Here is a 21,677-nt window from a genome sequence, read left to right as displayed (position 1 = left end):
ATGCTACATTTAAAAGTGCAGTTTTTGGATGATTCCCAGAAGATTTTTGTGGTTGATGTAAGTGGAAATCACATTGCTATTATTCCTTTATTAGTCATTCAATAATGGTCATTTGTGGACAGCCCATTAGCTGGAGATATTATGTCTTCTTTAGGACCGAACGAAGGAGGACTGTAGGTTTTAGCTTTGGAAAAAGAAATCTGTGTTTAATATCACAGTGTAGCTCATGCTTTCCCACTAACCTTTCTTCTAGAACAGGTTCTCTTTTCTCAAGGGTTAACAACAGCAAATCTAAATATATGTAAGAAGACAAAGCAGAAATAACTTAGTTGTCCTACCCAAAAAGGTATTATTGCTCATTGAAATAATTTGCCTGTGAGTCTCACCCCATGAATATATGTGGGGAGAAAACTGTGGTTCTGAGGGAAAGGAGAAGGGGAAGGCTACCCTCCTTTTCTGAAGAAAACCTATGGGGTTTCGGAGGGTGGAGGGCAGTGGGTAGAATTATGCAGTTGTAATGAGAACTTCAGGAAGTAATGACAAGTATAAGAGAGAAAAATAGGATAAGAGACTATTTAGTTTGATTTAGTACTTATAGTTCAGGGTTCTTCATATAATTCCTAGCTACAAGATGACTGATACAATTATACCTCATCTCTTCAAGAAAGAACAAATGTGTTAAGTACATCATTTGGAGCTCATCTTTCAGTATCTTAAGAGATGTACATTTTGATGTCAGGATTTACGTACGAGCATTTGGAAATGTTCTACAATTTTATTGGAATCAAAAAAATGCTATTTGCTCTGATATTTACAGTAGCTGCTAACAAGGAACAAATAGTTCATTTCCTTTGAAATTCATACAAAATGCTGGTTGTTTTCCTTTATACATAAACTGACAACTGCTGTTGGGTGTGTAGGTAACCCATTTTTCAAATAAGTATTTCATTTTTATTTGAATCATGTGCTTTGTGGGTGATGACTGCATGGTTTCAGCTGCTGTTTTGCTGGCTCTTCCTTTCACTTTTATTTGCAAAAGGCATTTCTAGCTCCACGGACCTGATGATTTGTTTTTGTAGCAAATAGCTTCCATTAGAGGTATGAGGCATTTCCTATTCTTTCTTGGAACTGTATTTAAGGGGTGGAAAATGTCTTTTGAGTAGTTTATCCATTTGCAGGCTGGTGGTGTACACTCACAGTGCTCCAGTACCTGAATTAGTGAGCTGGGGATTCAAAAGACACTGCTTTAGGCTAAATTTTTAGTAGATATTTCAAGCTACTCAAAGAGAAATCTTTGACAAAAAGTGACAGAAGAGCTTTCTGAATATACAGCTCAAATACAGATCCAATTAAATGGGGGGGGGGGTGGGAGGCACAGTACCCTAGCTTCACAAAATTCACCTTCCGAGGAGCTGATTCTAGCAACTTGAAGCCAGCGTGATTTGGCTTTAAGTCAGACTGTTCCTTCCAGTTGCAACACACCGTGTTCCTTGGGAAGATAATGGGAGAGATTTGATACCCAGCAATTTGGGTGTCACAGCATCTGATCCCGTTTGCTCTGTGGAGGGCTGCTCTGTAAGTAGCAATCGTGGCATTACCGAGAGTGGCAGTAGCACTAACTGTGGTCCCATGGGCAGCTTAGTCTTGAGGGAAATGGAACCTTAAGTTAGCATACGGCCATCTAACTGTATCTTCTCTCCTTAACAGTAGTAGACTGATAATCATGATGATGATAATGATAATGAAAATGATGATGATAATAGTAGTAGTAGAGGGTCGCCAATGGATAACACAAAAATTTAAAAAGCAATTTCACATCCATTAGTTCATTTGATCCTCCATTCCACCCTGTGAGTGAAAGTAGGGAAAAGATGAATGCAGAGCTGGGACTTCCAATCCAGGACTCTTCCCACGACCCCACGTACAATTGTATCCGAAGACTCATCTGTCGGTAGCTGCCTAGTCCTGTAATATTGCCACTGCACATTAGTTTCTGTGGCCCTCAAAGGGCATAGAATTTGGCATACAGTAAGGCTTTAATGACTGTTATGAACCAATTAGTAGAAGTCTCAAGAGGCATGTATCAGTCCCAGGGACAATTGTTCTTCAAGATAAGATTTAAGAAAATAATTGGTTGCATGGGGGGAAATAATGGCATCTTGGGCATTAGTGTTGTTTTTACAGAAAGTACAGTAGTAGAAATATGATGATCAGATAGAATAATGTCACCTGGATTAGGCTAATTGACATCCAGAACCCTTTATTCCACCCCCAGTAGCATTATCTTAGTGAGTTTGCTGGTGTCCAAGATCTGGCTCAGGACTACAGACTCAGAAGCCTGATTTGTCAGCACTCCACAAATCTGAAGTCAGAAACTGATATTTTAAAATCAGGAGGCCAGTGTTACCATTTACAGTGGGACTGGGAACACTAGGGTTCTCTCATCAGTTACATAATATGCCAAAGGGCAGAAGAGTCAGATTGAAAGGAATTAGATTTATGATTCTAGTACTGAATAGCCTGATAATGCATCTGTCTCCACAAAGACCCTGTCATTGACACCTTTTAAGTCACTTGTTCATTCATTCAGTCATTTCATTAACAAATTATTATTGAGATCCTAGTATGTTCCAGGCCCTGTTCCGGGCACAGTCGACTCTACCATATGGGTAAGTAAAGTTCTTGAGCAAGGGAACACTCTCGCCTGGGCAGTGCTGGCTGGGAGCTGCCAACTTGGGCTTCAGTGATTCCTTTTCCTCTCATTGCATGGTTGACAAACTCCCTTTGCGATTGACATGTCTTTAATTTGTTAATGCCTTCAGTTAGATTACTGAGAAGAGCGTCTGACCCCTGAAATGTCCTGGTTTTTTGAAGCTTCTTTGCATATCTGTAATCTGAGACACGGGGTGCTGATATTTACATATGAACTCTCTGAGAATATTAGTCAAACTTTTCCTTTCTGAATTTCCAAGAGTCTTTGGGGATGCAGGATAGATATGGGACTCCAGAATTGCTGGAATATGCCCACCGAAGTTTAATCCAATGAAGAAAATGTGTTTGGTAAAAACCTCATCTTAGTTTTCAAGTCAATTTATTTGATGAAATTGATCACTGTTAAATATCAACAGCATCTCTAGTGTTGCACTTGGTAGGACTCTCCAGAATGATGATGGGAGTGGATAAGCAGGAGGAGAAACGGAATAAGGTAACGATTTTAAAGATAACTGAAAATTCCCTGGTGGTCCAGTGGTTAGGACTCCATGCTTCCACTGCAGCGGACATGGATTTGATCCCTGGTTGGGGAACTAAGATCCCACAAGCTGTGTGGCATGGCCAAAAAAATTGAAGATTTTTGTGTTTTAGTTTTGCCTCTTCAACATGGGGACCGGGACTTTTCTGGATAGAAAAAGGGAGGATAAGACCAAAGCTAAGGCTTTTGAGCACTCAGAAAGAATAGAGAAGGTCAGGTTTCTAGCTTTACTCGGAACCTCCCAATAGCCACAGATACCAGTAGTAATAATGAGCATCCTTGGAGGGTGACCTCCTTTTAAGCCTGAACTGTTTGCTTCTCTGAGGTTTAGATGGAGAGTTTTCAAAACAATAATCCCATCACCATACTTGACACAGTTCTGTCTGATATGCCTCCTGCCTGCTGCAGTTCTATCTTTGTAGAAGCATAGTGAAGGGGAAGAGCAGCTGTTGTTTGTGAATTCCCAAAAGCACATTTTTTTTTCTTTTTGCGGTACGTGGGCCTCTCACTGTTGTGGCCTCTCCCGTTGTGGAGCACAGGCTCCAGACGCCCAGGCTCAGCGGCCATGGCTCATGGGCCCAGCCGCTCCGCGGCATGTGGGATCTTCCCGGACCGGGGCACGAACCCGTGTCCCCTGCATCGGCAGGTGGACTCTCTACCACTGCGCCACCAGGGAAACCCCCAAAAGCACATTTTATTTTGATGGTTTTTGGAAGCTAAGATCAAAATAAGAGGTTTGAAACATCTCAAGACTTACATTTACCTGATTGCTAAGTGACTGTATTGACCAGCACAGTGGGTACCTAGTGGCTTACCCAGTGAGAGAATATAGTGAGTCAGCTTACCCCATTCCCTTGGGAGCCCATCATAAAGGCCACCAGGCCTCATTTTCTGGAATGAGGCAGAGGGGAAGCATTGCCAGGACTGAGCACTATTCAAGCTGGATAAGAAAGCCAAGAACTGCTTAGTGATTTTTTTATTGGTAGTGGTATTTACCCTTGGGATATTTGTCCAGGAGCTGGTTTTTCAATTTATAATGATGAGGAATCTTTTGTAGTTTTGTCAATAGCAAAATAGATACCCCTCCCCTTCATAAAGAAAAACTCTTTCAACACCAGTAAAATGGAATTGCTCTGGTGTGGCAAAATGTACCTGGATTTGGGACTACAAAAACTGCACCATTTTAGGTGCGTGATCTTGGGCCAGTCACTTAACCCGTTATCTCCCTGAGTTGTGAGGAGTGATATAAAGGATATAATGTATATTTGGAGTCTGATAAAGCAGGACAAAAATTTGACTCTGCTACTTCCAAGCTGTGTGGCCTTGGGCAAGTCACTTAACCTATCTTGGATTTAGTTCTATCAATGCTAAAAACTTGGACTTGGGGTGTCAGGAAAAACTTTCCAAATAATATACCATTTAAGTTGCTGAGTAGGAGCTAAGGAGGTGAAAAGTGGAAGCTAGGGGGAAGGGGGTTGTATGGTGGTTACACAAGGGAAAGACTGAAGGCCAATGTGCAAAAGAGAACACGGCCCTTTCATGGAAAAAAAAAAGGTCAGTGTGAGTGAAGAATGGAGTGTTGAAAGGAAGATGGAGAGTAGCTTGAATTCAAGCTGAAGCAGAGGTGGTCAGCAGTTATATCATTTGGGTCAAGTGGTATATATATGAAGTTTGGGCTTTATCCTGAAGGTGATAGAGAATCACTAAAGAGCTTAAGAAGCTCAAAATGGGGATATTAGCATCTGTTAACTCATTAATTTATGCATTCATTTGCTCATCCAATATTTAATGAAATATGCGTTCTAAGTGCTGGAGATGCCAGGTAGAATCGGAATAATAGTTTCAAGTTCAGTGGCTCCAATTTTAGATAGCCAGCCTCTATCCTAACACATATGCCCAAACATCAATATTCCAGCCCGATAGAGAATGGTGGAGACAGACAGAAAGGATGGATACAAAAGATGTTAATGAGGTAGAATTTCTAGAAGCATTTGATGTCAGCCTGGATACAGGAGGTGAGTTGAGGAGTCTAGATGACATCCAAATTTCTGGCTTAAGTAATGGTTTGGATGGTGGCCTCTATTCACCAAGACAGAGAAACAGAATAAAAGGAGCAAGTTTAGGGTGGGCAAGGAGTTTTGTTTTGGATTTATTGATGGGAATATGGGAAGAGGAATATATCTGGATTTGGGCAGACCTGAGTTCTAGTCTCTGCTCTAAAATTTTTTTAAAGTTTATTTTATTGAAATATAGCTGATTTACAATGTTGTGTTAATTTCTGCAGTACAGCAAAGTGATTCAGTTATACATATATACATTCTTTTTCATATTCTTTTCCATTATGGTTAATCACAGGATATTGAATATAGTTCCCTGTACTATACAGTAGGACCTTGTTGTTTATCCATCCTATATATAATAGTTTGCATCCACTAATCACAAACTCCCAATCCACCCCTCCCCAACCTCCCCTCCCGCTTGGCAACCACAAGTCTGTTTTCTATGTCTGTGAGTCTGTTCCTGTTTTGTACATATGGTCATTTGTGTCATATTTTAGATTCTACATACAGGTGATTTCATATGGTACTTGTTTTTGTCTGACTTACTTCGCTTAGTATGATAATCTCTAGGTCCATCCATGTTGCTGCAAATGGCATTATTTCATTCTTTTTATGGCTGGGTAATATTCCATTGTTTATATATACCACATTTTCTTTATCCATTCATCTGTTAATGGCTGTTTAGGTTCTTTCCATATCTTGCCAGCTCTAACAATTTTAAGGTGTGGAACATTATGTGAGTCACTTCACCTCTCTGAGCCTGTGCACTTATCACTAAAATTGCAATAATCATAGCACCTACCTCGTGAAATCATTGTAAAGATGAATGAAGTACCAGAGGTAAGGTTCCTGATGCAAAGAATGTGCTAAAAGCATGTTAATTCCCCTCTCCCTTGCTTAGAGACCTTTTTATTTCTATACTTTGCAAACCAACAGAGAACAGTCTTTCACCCTCAACTTGAAGTTTCTTTTGATAACACTTGATGTTGCAGCCCACCTCCAAGCAAAACAGAGCTGTGTTTCCCCTCATTTGCTCTTCCTCTGGGGCTTCCTGGGGTTAATTCATCCTGCTTTTCTGAGCGGCTTGCCCTTTGCTTAGTCAGCAGCCCCAGGGGATTTGCTCTTTCCCCCCTGGAGTCATTAATCCTGAGAGGGTCCATAATAACTGTCTAGAGTTACCTAAAATTATGGTGGGCTTCCTTTAAGGAAGCAGATGGAAACAGCCAAACCCTTTATCTTTAACGACATTTAATTTAAAAATTTTTTAACTTGATACTTTAAAAAAAATTGAGGTATACTTTTCTTTTAAATTGAGGCATAGTTGATTTATAATATTATATTAGTTTCAGGTGTACAACATAGTGATTCACAATTTTTATAGATTATACTCCATTTGTAGTTATTATAAAATATTGGCTATATTCCCTGTGCTGTACAATATATCCTTGTAGCTTATTTATTTTATACATAGTTTATACCTCTTAATCCCCTACCCCAATCTTGCCCCTCACCTTTTCCCTCTCCCCACTGAAAACCACTAGTTTGTTCTCTATATCTATGAGTCTGTACCTCTTTTGTTATATTCACTAGTTTGTTTTCTTTTTTAGATTCCACATATAAGTGATATCATATAGTATTTGTCTTTCTCCATCTGACTTATTTCACTAAGCATAATACCCTCCAGGTCCATCCATATATACATCACATCTTCTTTATCCATTCATCTGTTAATGGACACTTAGGTTGCTTCCATGTCTTGACTATTGTAAATAATGCTCCTATGAACACTGGGGTGCATGTATCTTTTCAAATTAGTATTTTTGTTTTCTTTGGATGTATACCCAGGAGTGGAATTGCTGGATCATGTGGTAGTTTTATTTTTAGTTTTTTGAGAAAACTCCATGGTGTTTTTCATAGCGGCTGCACCAATTTACATTCCCACCAACAGTGTTCAAGGGTTCCCTTTTCTCTACATCCTCGCCCGTGTTTATTTGTGTTCTTTTTGGTGACAGCCATTCTGACAGGTGTGAGGTGATATATCATTGTTTTTTAAAATATTTTTTATTGAAGTATAGTTGACTTACAATATTGTGTTAGTTTCAAGTGTACAGCAAAGTGATTCAGTTACACACACACGCACACACATACACACACACATATATTCTTTTTCAGATTCTTTTCCATTATAGGTTATTATAAGATATTGACTATAGTTTCCTCTGCTATAAGTAGGTCCTTGTTGTTTACCTATTTTATATATAGTAGTGTGTATATGTTAATCCCAAACTCTTAATTTATCTCTCTCCCCCGCCTCACCCCTGCTATCCCCTTTGGTAACCATAAGTTTGTTTTCTATGTCTGTAAGTCTGTTTCCGTTGTATAAATAAGTTCATTTGCATCATTTCTTTACATTCCACATATAAGTGATGTCATATGATATTTGTCTTTCTCTGTCAGTATATCTCAGTGTTGTTTTGATTAGCATTTCCCTGATGATTAGCAATGTTGAGCATCTTTTCACATGCCTGTTGGCCATCTTTATGTCTTCTTTGGAAAAATGTCTATTCAGGTCTTCTGCTCATTTTTTAATTGGGTTGTTTGTTTGATTGATAGTGAGTTGTATGAGCTGCTCATATATTTTGGATATTAACCCCTTATTGGTCAAATCATTTGCAAATATTTTCTCCCATTCAGTAGGCTGACTTTTCATTTTGTCCATAGTTTCCTTTGCTGTGCAAAAGCTTTTAAGTTTAATTAGGTCCCACTTGTTTATTTTTTATTTTGTTTCTTTTGTCTTAGGAGACAGATCCAAAAAATATATTGCTACAATTTATGTCAAAGACTGTTCTGCCTATGTTTTCTTCTAGGAGTTTTATGGTTTCCAATCTTACATTCAGATCTTTAATCCATTTTGAGTTTATTTTGTATATGGTCTTAGAGAATGTTCTAACTTCATTCTTTTACATGTAGCTGTTCAGTTTTCCCAGCACCACTTATTGAAGAGACTGTCTTTTCTCCATTGTATATTCCTGCCTCCTTTGTCATAGATTAATTGATCAAAAGTGTGTGGTTTATTTCTGGGCTCTCTATTCTGTCCCATTGATCTATATGTCTGTTTTTGTACCAGTTGCATACTGTTTTGATTACTGTAGCTTTGTAGTGCAGTCTGAAGTCAGGGAGCATGATACTTCCAGCTCTGTTCTTCTTTCTCAAGATTGTTTTGGCTATTTGGGGGTTTTGCGTTTCCATACATATTTTAAAATTATTTGTTCTAGTTCTGTGAAAAATGCTACTAGTATTTTAATAGGGGTCGCATTGTATCTGTAGGTTGCCTTGAGTAGTATGGTCATTTTAACAATATTAATTCTTCCAATCCAAGAACATGGTATATCTTTCCATCTGTTTGCGTGGTCTCCAATTTCTTTCATCAGTGTCTTATCGTTTTTTAAGAATAGGTCCTTTACCTCCTTAGGTAAGTTTGTTGTTTTGGTGCAATCATAAATGGAATTGTTTCCTTAATTTCTCTTTCTAATACTTCATTTTTAATGTATAGAAATGCAACTTTACCAAATTCATTGATGAGCTCTAGTAGTTTTTTGGTAGCACCTTTAGGATTTTCTATGTATAGTATCATGTCATCTGCACACACTATATCTTGGTGTGGGCCTCTTTGGATTGACTATGTTTGGGACTCTCTGTGCTTCTTGGTCTTGGACACCTGTTTCCTTTCCAAGGTTAGGGAAGTTTTCAGTTAATATTTCTTCAAATATGTTCTCTGCCTCTTTCTCTCTCTCTCTTATCCTTCTGGGATCCCTATAATGCAAATGTTAGTACACTTGATGTTATTCTAGAGGTCTCTTAAACTGTCCTCATTTCTCTTCATTCTTTTTTCTTTTCAGCTTCAGTGACTTCCACTACTCTGTCTTCCAGCTCACTGATCCATTCCTCTGTATCATCTAGTCTACTATTGATTCCTTCCAGTGTATTTTTTCTTTCAGTTATCATATTATTCATCTCTATTTGGTTGTTCTTAACATTTTCTAACTCTTTATTAAAAACTCCTCACTTCTTGATGTTCATCCATTTTTCTCCTGAGTTCTTTGATCATCTTTACAATCATTACCTTGAACTCTTTCTTGGGTAGATTTCCTATCGCCACTTCACTTAGTTCTTCTTCTGGGGTTTTATCTTGTTCCTTCATTTGGGATATGTTCCTCTGTTGCCTCATTTTGCCTAATTTCTTCTTTATTTCTATGTATCTGATAGGTTGGTTATGTTTCCTGATCTTGGAGAAGTGACCTTTTGTAGGAGATGTCTTATGCATCCGAGCAGTGCACTCCCCTCTAGTCACCAGCTATATGCTCTAGGGGTGCCCCCATGTGGCTGCGTGGGTCCTTCTGTTGTAGCAGGTTGACTACAATGTGTGGTCTCGTAGGTGTGGCTGGCCCTAAGTCTGGTTGGTTGCCAGGTTTTGCCTTGTGTAGAGGCTACTGGCTGCTGGTTGGTGGGGCTGGGTCACAAGGTGGCTGTCTGTGGAACACCTGGGGCACCAAGGCTAGTGCTGGCTCACTGGAGTCAGGGTCCAGGAGATCCCAGGGCTGGTGCTTGACAACCACAGGGTGAAGCCAAGTCCTGGGGCTAGTGCTGGCCCATTGGTAGGCAGAGCTGAGTCCAGGGGTCTGGCTGCAGGACCCAGGGGTCTCAGAGCTGGTGTTGGCCTGCTGGTAGGTGGGGTCTGGGCTCATCTGGTCCTTGGGCTAGTGCTGGTCTGTTGGTAGGTGGGCTGTGTTGGCAGTCTGTGGTTGTCCTGGGGCTGGAGTCTGCCTGCTGCTGGTGGGTGAGGCTGGTCCCAAGGCTAGAACAGGCTTGCTGTTGGGCAGAGCCAAAGATCCTGGGGCTGGTGCCTGCCCAGTGGTGGGTAGATCTGGGTCCTGGGGTCTCTGGCTGCAGGGCCCAGAGGGTCCCAGGTCTAGTGCCTGTGCAATGGTGTGTGAGGCTGAGTCCTGGGCCCTCTGGTGGATAGGGCCATGTCCAGGGGTGGTTGTGGTCTCAACTTGCTTGCTGGTAGGTGGAGTTGTGTCTCCCCACAGTTAGATGTTTGGCCTGAGGCATCCCAGTAGTACTGGTGTTTACAGGTTGGTGGGGGTGGGCGGGGCTGGGTCCTGAGGCTAAGGAGCCAGAGGGAGGATTCCAAAATGGCATTTGCCTGCACCAGTCTCCACGTGGTAGAAGGATCTCCCAGAAACGGGTGCCGCCAGTGTCTATGTCCCCAGGGTGAACTCCAGTTGCCTCCTTCCTCTCTGGGCAGCTCTCCAAGATCAGCAGGTGGGTCTGACCCAGGCTCCTTTCACATTACTGCTTCTGCACTGGGTCCCAGAGCATGTGAGATTTTGTCTGTGCCCTTTAAGAGTGGAGTCTCTATTTCCCACAGTCCCTGGGTCCCCTGAAAGTAAGCCCTGCTGGCCTTCAAAGCCAAATGTTCTGGGGGGTTGTATTCCTGGCACAGGAACCCCAGGCTGGGCAGACCAATGTGGGGCTTAGACCCTTGGATCCTTGGGGAGAACCTCTGCAATTGTAATTATTCTCTTGTTTGTGGGTCACCCACCTAGGGGTATTTGTCTTGACTATGCTGTGACTCCACCCCTCCTACCTGTTTCATTATGGTTCCTTCTTTATATCTTTAGTTATAGAAGATCTTTCCTGGTAGGTTCCAGTCTTTTTCATCGATAGTTATTCTATAAATAGTTGTAATTTTGGTGTGCCCATGAGAGGAGGTGAGATCAGGGTCTTTCTACTCGGCCATCTTGGCCTCTAAGCCAGTGTGTTTAACTACATTTTAAATTACTCTGTGGTAGCTACTCATAGTAACACTAACACAGTTAATAATAATGATAACAACAATACTACTGACTACTAATCATGGATAGTATTTGTCAATAACCTACGTTCTAGGTGAATTTTGCATGCACTACTTCATGTTATGTTCACACAAATCAAATGAGTGTCCTATCTAGGGTAGTTCCATTACCTGTCTGTGCCTTAGGCTTTCTCATCTATAAAATGGAAATAGTATTAATACCCATTCTATAAGATTGTGACAAAGGTTAAATGAATTAATATATGTAAAACACTTAGAACAGTGCTAGCAAGTGCTATAAAGGTATTTGCTACATTGATGTCTTGTGGAATTTGGCTCCAAATTTAGGTGGTGGATACACATCCTGATACTTATATCCAAGCAGCAATATTCCAAGCTGATGGGGCCTAGAACATTATTTTTATCTTTATTTTACTGGCATGTAAACCAAGGTGCAGAAAGGTTGACTTACCCAAGGTCACATTGCTATTTAAGTTAATGAGTGAGCTGGGGTTCAAGCCCCAGTCTGTCTAGTTTCAAAACCCTGGCTGAACAGAAACAAACTCACAGACATAGAAAACAAACTTATGGTTACCAAAGGAGAAAGGAGGGGGGAGGGAAAATTAGGAGTTTGGGATTAACATATACACACTACTATATATAAAATAGATAAACAATGAGGACCTACTGTAAAGCACAGGGAACTATATTCAATACCTTGTAATAACCTATAATGGAAAAGAATCTGAAAAAGAATATACATATATAGGTATATGTATAACTGAATCACTTTGCTGTACACCTGAAACTAACACAATATTGTAAATCAACTATACTTCAATTTTTTTAAAAAATTGTTTGAAACTATGCATTTAAAAGCATTATGTTTGTATTGTGAAATATAACTTAAATATAAAGCATACATTTATGGAATAAGTTCACACTTCAGAAAAAAATAAAAAACCCTGGCTGGTCATTGGTTTGGTGGTGGGCTTGTGACTCGAGTGGGATTGCTATAATGTGTTGTAAAGCTTCCTGGTTTTCCAGGACATGATACCGTATCCTCTAGTTCCAAGCAGCCTGCCCCACACTAGTTGCACAATCACTGTTTGATGACAGACTGACCAACAGGCTGACCATATCAGCTCATCCCCACCCCTCTGCCTGTACAAAGTACAATACTCCAAGCAAAGGAGCTTCTAAACCACATCAGAGAAAATCATCCTGGAGTCATAATGTCCCAGGCTAGCCAATGTTGACCATTTCTTTGCCAGGGATTTCTTTTTCATTGCAGGGGGCCCCAGCTGCCTGATGAATGCCTTTGTTTAAACTCCTGAATTTGCTTTGCCCCTCATAGCCTAAGGTTTGTTGATTCAGAGAATAAATTGAACTGAAAAAGAAAGAAAGTGCTTGTGCTTTGTCTGGCCAGGGGCCAGGTGGAACTGTGGGCCAAATGTGGTTTAGGTGCTGCCTGTCATACCCCTCTAGGGCTCCCATATCGTATCTGCGGTCACCTGGCTGTCAGGCTGTTCTCCTGATGCTTGAGCTCAGAGGAGAGGCCTGGACTCAAGCCTTCCCACTCCACCCCTCTCCTGCCTCTTCTCTTCCCAAACCCACAGCTGACAGGAAGAGGGAGCCTGAAGCCAAGAACATTCGAGGTGCTGGAGGTGGGGATTGGGGAACTCTCTTTGGAGCTGGGTGGGTGGCGGTTGGACGTTTGTTCAAGTCTGCACTCGTGGGAATCTCTGTGAAGGGTTTCAGTTAGTTGGGGCCTTGCCACCCCTTCACTTTTCAGAACAGTGCAGGGCCCCACCTGCTGCCTGGGTGCTGGGGAGGACCAGCTGAGGCTCCCTACCCTGTAGCAAGAGCTCTCTGCAGAGCTTCTCTCAGAGTGAAACTTGCTCGAGGGCAAGATTCCTCTGGATTCTACAGGAGTTTCTCTCTTTCTATTAAATGTCATTTACTTTGTGTTTGCATCCTTATTTGATCAGTCACAAATACAAATATATTACACTAATAAGAGCTTAGCCTTAGCTTGTGGTTTAAGACAGTGAAGTTGTCACTTGCAACTTAGCGACAGAAATTCTTCAAACTGGCTGAGCTGAGTCCAATATCTTGGGGTCAAAAGGGCTTGGCTTGAGGGGCAGAACCACCCAGGAGGTGGCAGGACTGACCCAGCAATTTCCTAAAAGGACCTGGAGCATGTTATCCCAGCAGCAGAGAGCGATGCTGGCCTTTGTGATACTGGGTGCCACTAAGCAGTTGTGTGCCAGACTGTCAGAACTGGAAAAACATTTGGTTAGACCAGTTCTACTGCTGAGAGATCCACCCTGAACAGATCATTGACACCACAGGAGGTAGGAAGGAATTGGCCAATGAAATGCCAGGGCAAGGCACCACAGGGAAGATCTGCTGAAGGCCGCAGAGCTCAGGAAGCATGCAAAGTGACAGGCGTTCAGGGGGGCACGTCTCTTCTCTGGGGGCTGAGGAACTCTCTGATGTATAGCTTGCCTGTTCTAAACACAGCTGCTATGCAAAAGTTACAATTATTATCCCCACAGAATCTTACTCCAGCCTCCTTTCCTTTATTCCCTGTCTTTCTCCTTACCCACTTCCTCCTTCTCTTCTGGGTCCAAGGTGTGGAGCTAGGGTGGAAGGGGGGGTCTGTCTGGGCTAGCTGACCCCAGGCCCTGAAAGCACTTAGGCATGGCGCCTCACCACTAATCGCTGGGCTTAGCTGTCTTAAACAAGAGGTCTTTTGTCCTCTGAGATTCCTTCTATGATGACGAAATTCACCTTTCAACAGACTTAAACAAAGACAAAGGTTCTCCAGAATTTCATACTCAGAATATTTCAAATGATTTCACGAGATCTGTCAAAAAGTTACTGTCAATTGCCTTCAATGCTATGAGATACAATTTCCTGGCCTATGTTCCAGAAATTTCCACTTACATTATTTCATACAATCATTAGTTAATAAGTGTGTTAAATAGGTATTGCTATCCTGCTTCATTCATTCATCACTCACTTAACAACTTCTTATGAGCCCTCATTGCTTCCATACACTGGGTTGGCTAATGAGGATGCAGAGAAAAATAAGAAATAGTACCTGACCTCAAAGACAGCATAGTTTAGTGGAAGAATCAGAATGTAAAAAACCAGGTACACTACAGTATGATCTATACAAACGCAGTGGCAAAGAGTTTTTTAATGGCACAACAGGAGAGGGGCCTCTAACACAGATTGAAGTGTGTTTGTTGCAGGGATGGTCAGACAGGTTTCCTTGGTGGCACAGTGGTTAAGAACCTGCCTGCCAATGCAGGGGACACATGTTCCAGCCCTGGCCTGGGAAGATCCCACAGGCCGCGGAGCAACTAAGCCCATGCACCGCAACTACTGAGCCTGCGCTCTAGAGCCCATGAGCCACAACTACTGAGTCCACACGCCACAACTACTGAAGCTCATGCTCCTAGAGCCTGTGCTCCTGCATAGAGGGAGAAGATATCTAACCTGAGCCCGAATGACCAGTACTAATTATATAAGCTGAGAAGTGCAGAGAGTCCCATATAGGATAAATCCAAGGAGAAACATACCAAGACACATATTAATCAAACTATCAAAAATTAAACACAAAGAAAAAAAATGCAGCAAGGGAAAAACAACAAATAACATATAAGGGAATTCTCATAAGATTAACAGCAGATGTTTCAGCAGAAACTCTGTGAGCAAGAAGGAAGTGGCAAGACATGCTTAAAGTGATGAAAGGGAAAAACCTACAATGAAGATTACTCTACCCAGCAAGGATCTCATTCAGATTCAACAGAGAAATAAAAAGCTTTACAGACAAGCACAGGCTAAGAGAATTCAGCACCACCAAACCAGCTTCACAACAAATGCTAAAGGAACTTCTCTAGGCAGGAAACACAAGAGAAGAAAAAGACCTACAATAACAAACCCAAAACAATTAAGAAAATGGTAATAGGAACATACATATTGATAATTACCTTAAACGTAAATGGATTAAATGCTCCCACCAAAAGACATAGACTGGCTGAATGGATACAAAAACAAGACCCATATATATGCTGTTTACAAGAGACACACTTCAGACCTAGGGACACATACCCACTGAAACTGAGGGGATGGAAAAAGATATTCCATGCAAATGGAAATCAAAAGAAAGCTGGAGTAGCAATTCTCGTATCAGACAAAATAGACTCTAAAATAAAGACTATTACAAGAGACAAAGAAGGACACTACATAATGATCAAGGGATCAATCCAAGAAGAAGATATAACAATTGTAAATATTTATGCACCCAACATAGGAGCACCTCAATACATAAGGCAAATGCTAACAGCCATAAAAGGGGAAGTCGACAGTAACACACTCATAGTAGGGGACTTTAACACCCTACCTTCACCAATGGACTGATCATACAAAATGAAAATAAATAATGAAAGACAAGCTTTAAATGATACACTAAACAAGATGGACTTAATTGATATTTATAGGACATTCCACCCAAAAACAACAGAATACACTTTCTTCTCAAGTGCTCATGGAACATTCTCCAGGATAGATCATATCTTGGGTCACAAATCAAGCCTTGGTAAATTTAAGAAAATTGAAACCATATCAAGTATCTTTTCTGACCACAATGCTATGAGACTAAATATCAATTACAGGAAAAAATTTGTAAAAAATACAAACGCATAGAGACTAAACAATATACTACTTAATAACCAAGAGATCCATGAAGAAATGAAAGAAGAAATCAAAAACTACCTAGAAACAAATGACAATGAAAATACGATGACCAAAATCCTATGGGATGCAGCAAAAGCAGTTCTAAGAAGGAAGTTTACAGCAATACCATCCTGCCTCAAGAAACAAGAAACATCTCAAATAAACAACTTAACTTTACACCTAACGCAATTAGAGAAAGAAGAAAAAAAACTCTCCAAAGTTAGCAGAAGGAAAGAAATCATAAATATCAGATCAGAAATAAATGGAAAAGAAATGAAGGAAACAATAGCAAAGATCAATAAAACTAAAAGCTGGTTCTTTGAAAAGAGAAACAAAATTGATAAACCACTAGCCAGACTCACCAAAAGAAAAGGGAGAAGACTCAAATCAATAGAATGAGAAATGAAAAAGAAGTAACAACTAACACTGCAGAAATACAAAGGATAATGAGAGATTACAAGTAACTATATGCCAATAAAATGGACAACTTGGAAGAAATGGACAAATTCTTAGAAAGGCACAACCTTCCGAGACTGAACCAGGAAGAAATAGAATATATGAACAGACCAATCACAAGCACTGAAATTGAGACTGTGTTTAAAAATCTTCCAACAAACAAAAGCCCAGGATCAGATGGCTTCACAGGCGAATTCTATCAAACATTTAGAGAAGAGCTAACACCTATCCTTCTCAAAACCTTCCAAAATATAGCACAGGGAGGAACACTCCCAAACTCAGTCTATGAGGCCACCATCAACCTGATACCAAAACCAGACAAAGATGTCACAAAGAAAGAAAACTACAGGCCAATATCACTGATGAACATAGATGCAAAACTCCTCAACAAAATACTAGCAAACAGAATCCAACAGCACATGAAAAGGATCATACACCATGATCAATTGAGGCTTATCCCAGGAATGCAAGGGTTCTTCAAAATAAGCAAATCTATCAATGTGATACACCATATTAACAAACGGAAAGATAAAAACCATATGATCATCTCAATAGATGCAGAAAAAGCTTTTGACAAAATTCAACACCCATTTACGGTAAAAACCCTCCAGAAAGTAGGCATACAGGGAACTTACCTAAACATAATAAAGGCCATATATGTCAAACCCACAGCCAACATCATTCTCAATGGTGAAAAATTGAGACCATTTTCACTAAGATCAGGAAGAAGACAAGTCTGTCAACTCTCAGCACTATTATTCAACATAGTTTTGGAACTTTTAGCCACAGCAATCAGAGAAGAAAAAGAAATAAAAGGAATACAAATTGGAGAAAAAGAAGTAGAGCTGTCACTGTTTGCAGATGACATGACACTATACATAGAGAATCCTAAAGACTGTACCAGAAAAATACTAGAACTAATCAATGAATTTGGTAAAGTAGCAGGATACAAAATTAATGCACAGAAATCTCTTGCATTCCTATACACTAATGCAGAAAAATCTGAAAGAGAAATTAAGGAAACACTGCCATTTACCATTGCAAAAAAATGAATAAAATACCTAGGAATAAACCTACCTAAGGAGACGAACAACCTGTATGCAGAAAACTATAAGACACTGATGAAAGAAATTAAAGGTGATACAAACAGACGGAGAGGTATACCATGTACTTGGATTGGAAGAACCAACATTGTGAAGATGACGATTCTACCCAAAGCAATCTACAGATTCAATGCAATCCATATCAAACTATCAATGGCATTTTTCACAGAAATAGAACAAAAAAATTCACAATTTGTATGGAAACACAAAAGATCCCAAATAGCAAAGGCAATCTTGAGAAAGAAAAACGGAGCTAGAGCAATCAAGTTCCCTGACTTCAGACTATATTACAAAGCTACAGTAATCAAGACAGTATGGTACTGGTACAAAAACAGGCATATAGATCAATGCAGCAGGATAGAAAGCCCAGAGATAAACCCATGCACATATGGTCACCTTATTTTTGATAAAGGAGGCAAGAATATACAATGGAGAAAAGACAGCCTGTTCAATAAGTGGTGCTGCGAAAACTGGACAGCTACATATAAAAGAATGAATTTAGAACACTCTCTAACATCATATATAAAAATAAACTTGAAATGGATTAAAGACCTAAATGTAAGGCCAGATACTCTAAAACTCTTAGAGGAAAAACTAGGCAGAACACTCTATGACATAAATGACAGCAAGATCCTTTTTGACCCACCTCCTAGAGAACTGGAAATAAGAACAAAAATAAACAAATGTTACCTAATGAAACTTAAAAGCTTTTGCACAGCAACGGAAACCATAAACAAGACTAAAAGACAGCCCTCAGAATGGGAGAAAATATTTGCAAATGAAGGAACTGACAAAGGATTAATCTCCAAAATTTACAAGCCGCTAATGCAGCTCAATACCAAAAAAAAAACAAACAAACAACCCAATCCAAAACTGGGCAGAAGACCTAAATAGACATTTCTCCAAAGAAGATATACAGATTGCTAACAAACACATGAATGAATGCTCAACATCACTAATCATTAGAGAAATACAAATCAAAAGTACAACGAGGCATCACCTCACACCAGCCAGAATGGCCATAATGAAAAAAATCTACAAACAGTAAATGCTGGAGAAGGTGCGGAGAAAAGGGAGTCCTCTTGCACTGTTGGTGGGAGTGTAAATTGATACAGCCACTATGGAGAACAGTATGGAGGTTCCTTAAAAAGCTACAAATAGAACTACCATATGCCCAGCAATCCCACTACTAGACATATACCCTGAGAAAACCATAATTCAAATAGAGCCATGTACCACATGTTCATTGCAGCACTATTTACAATAGCCAGGACATGGAAGCAACCTAAGTGTCCATTGACAGATGAATGGATAAAGAAGATGTGGCACATACATACAATGGAATATTACTCCGCCATAAAAATAAACAAAATTGAGTTATGTGCAGTGAAGTGGATGGACCTAGCATCTGTCATACAGATTGAAGTAAGTCAGGAAGAGAAAAACAAATGCTGTATGCTAACACATAGACACGGAATCTAAAAAAAAAAAAAAAGAGTTCTGAAGAACCTAGGGTCAGAACAGGAATAAAGACGCAGATGTAGAGAATGGACTTGAGGACACGGGGAGGGGGAAGGGTAGGCTGGGACGGAATGAGAGAGTGTCATGGATTTATCTATACTACCATATGTAAAATGGATAGCTAGTGGGAAGCAGCTGCATAGCACAGGGAGATCAGCTCAGTGCTTTGTGACTACCTAGAGGGGTGGGATAGGGAGGGTGGGAGGGAGGGAGACCCAAGAGGGAGGAGATATGGGGATATATGTATATGTAAAGCTGATTCACTTTGTTACAAAGCAGAAACTAACACTCTATTGTAAAGCAATTATACTCCAATAAAGTTGTTAAAAATACAAAAGAAACAAAAAAATGGCTGCTGCATAAGCAGTCAAAATAGAGGCTCCACTCAAAGTGGCACCTGCCCCGCAAATATCAACCCCATTGCCCACTAGCCCACAATTACTACTCACTTCCTTTCCAGCCTAAATAGTAATGATACTAGCTAATATATATCAAAAGAATGTTTATCATTTACTAGGTACTAATGTAAATTTTACATATATTAACTCACTGAAACCCTCAATGGAGTATCCCTGTTTGACAGATGAGCAAACTGGGCAGAGAGGTGAAGTAGGTTGCCCAAAGTCACGGAGTAGTAAGTGGTAGAAACAGGATTTGAATGGGGCACTCTGGGTTAAGAGCCCATGCACTCGACCACTATAATCTCTTTAATGTTTGTTTTTCAAGAGCCACTGTGTTGGAGTTATCTCGGCATTTCACATCTTAAGCAGTTAGCTCTTGTGTGTGTTGGGAGTGGTGATGCAGACACAACAAGGTTGGCTGTTTCAGGGAAAAACTGACCCGATGTAAGGAGGACCTGCAAGAGCTGTTGGGGAGCTTTCAGGGGACAGCTGAACAATGGAAACGGTTCAGAGACATGGACAGGGTTAGAACGATAAGGTATAGGGCATCTGAGAATTGCATGAAGCCAAAAAAGCTAGGTCCTTCTTTGGGGCTCAACGTGGAGGGGGGTTATGCACCCAAAAGGACACAGTACGTTCTCTTAATTCAGTGACATCAGTGACAGTCTGTCGTATGGTCTGTAGTATAGTTAACCAGAAACATAGTAGATGCTCAATAACTATCTGCTGAAGGAATGAAAGATTGAATTCTCTCATTTCGATGAAAGAATACCATGCCTTTCTTTCTTGTACATTAGAATTTTAGATGTGCAGTATTTAATAAAATATATGAATTAACATTTTTCTGGGCTTGGTTGTGCTTGTCCCTGAGTACAGCTAGAGAATCCCAGACAACTGTTTTGAGTTACACACCCTAACCATAGATCCACCGTATTGAAGTAGCCTTGTGGAGGGAGGACGGCAGTGTTCTGCAAACCTGGTATCAGCCCAGACTAAGCCAGACTGAGAGGAGTATGCTACTCTTAGGCTTTGGGTTGTAGAGCCTAAGTCGCCCCAAGGCCCACAGGAGGGAGTTAGCACTCAGGACTTCCATGACTGTATGCCAGGGTAGCTGGGAGGAAAGGGATAAAAGGCTGCAAGCAGGCCCAGGAGTTAAGTTATATTGCTAAACCACAATCTTCATGAAATACCTATGGTGTGCACAGCAGAGGTGGAGACTACTCAAGGGGAGAGCAGAGCTGAGTGGAGCCTAGCCCATGGGCATTGTAGGTCCAATCCAGAACCAAACAGCAGGAACCCAAGTAAACAGACTAAGTGAACAAGGGTCAAGAACTCAGGCAGATGTCTGCATAGGGAAAGAGGAATGAAATCACAAGTCCTGAGTGACTTCTGCAAGAGTGGAGCTTGGCAAGAAGCCAAGTTGAGACTCAGGCAGGAAGCCCTTATAGGCTTCTTGCTGGGGGGCAGAGCTGGTCCCTTAACCTAGTCCACAGGTGTTGACAAGCATGCACACCTGGCTAACGTAGGGGTGTTGAAAGGGTGGGGGAATGAGACACTTCATGACAGACAGATTAGCCTGAGTGATGGCTCAGATGACCACTCATTTTGCTACTCAGAAGTCCTTTAGAGGTTCATTTATTTTTCAATTTTCTTTTTTTTTCAAAATTTGATGCTAAGATTCTTTTGTTTTAAACTGAAGTGTAGTTGATTTACAATGTTGTGTTAATTACTGCTGTACAGCAAAGTGATTCAGTAATACATATATATACATTCTTTTTTTATATATTCTTTTCCATTATGGTTTATCATAGGATATTGAATACTTCTCCGTGCTATACAGTAGGACCTTGTTGTTTATCCATTCTATATATAATAGTTTGCGTCTACTAACCCCAAACTCCCACTCCATCCCTCCCCCAACCCCCTCCTCCTTGGCAACCACCATTCTGTTCTCTATGTCCTTGATTCAGTTTCTGTTTCATAGATAGGTTCATTTGTGTCATATTTTAGATTCCACATATAAGTGATATCACATGGTATTTGTCTTTCTCTTTCTGATTTTTTTTTCAACTTTCAAATCCAGCTTCTATATATGACAGAACATAAATTCATTAGAATATTCTGGTAAGCACAAAGAAGAAAATAAAATGCAAGTATAATCCCATCATCCAGAATTTAACATTCTTGTGTATATTTTATACATTGAAATACTACTTTCTTATGGAACCCTAAACTCCACATGTGTCTCTTGATTCCATTTAACTTGGAATAGTTTCTGAA

The 21,677-nt window shown here is 40.4% G+C and overlaps 1 protein-coding gene across 2 annotated transcripts in view; it reads left to right on the top strand.

Moving 5' to 3' along the window:
• The window catches only part of FRMD7 (FERM domain containing 7), a gene marked incomplete at both ends in the record, with an annotated part of 55,054 nt that continues 33,377 nt past the window's right edge, over positions 1-21,677 (top strand). For both annotated transcript variants that reach the window (XM_082680866.1, XM_082680865.1), the window contains one exon: positions 1-57. In XM_082680866.1, coding sequence (XP_082536992.1) covers positions 1-57 — 57 coding nt within the window. The remainder of the gene's footprint in view (positions 58-21,677) is intronic.

This window comes from Grampus griseus, assembly GCF_964374135.1.
Source record: "Grampus griseus genome assembly, chromosome: X".
NCBI lineage: Eukaryota > Metazoa > Chordata > Mammalia > Artiodactyla > Delphinidae > Grampus > Grampus griseus.
The sequence above is the reverse complement of the archived record's forward strand: the minus strand, read 5'-3'. Positions and strand labels throughout refer to the sequence as shown.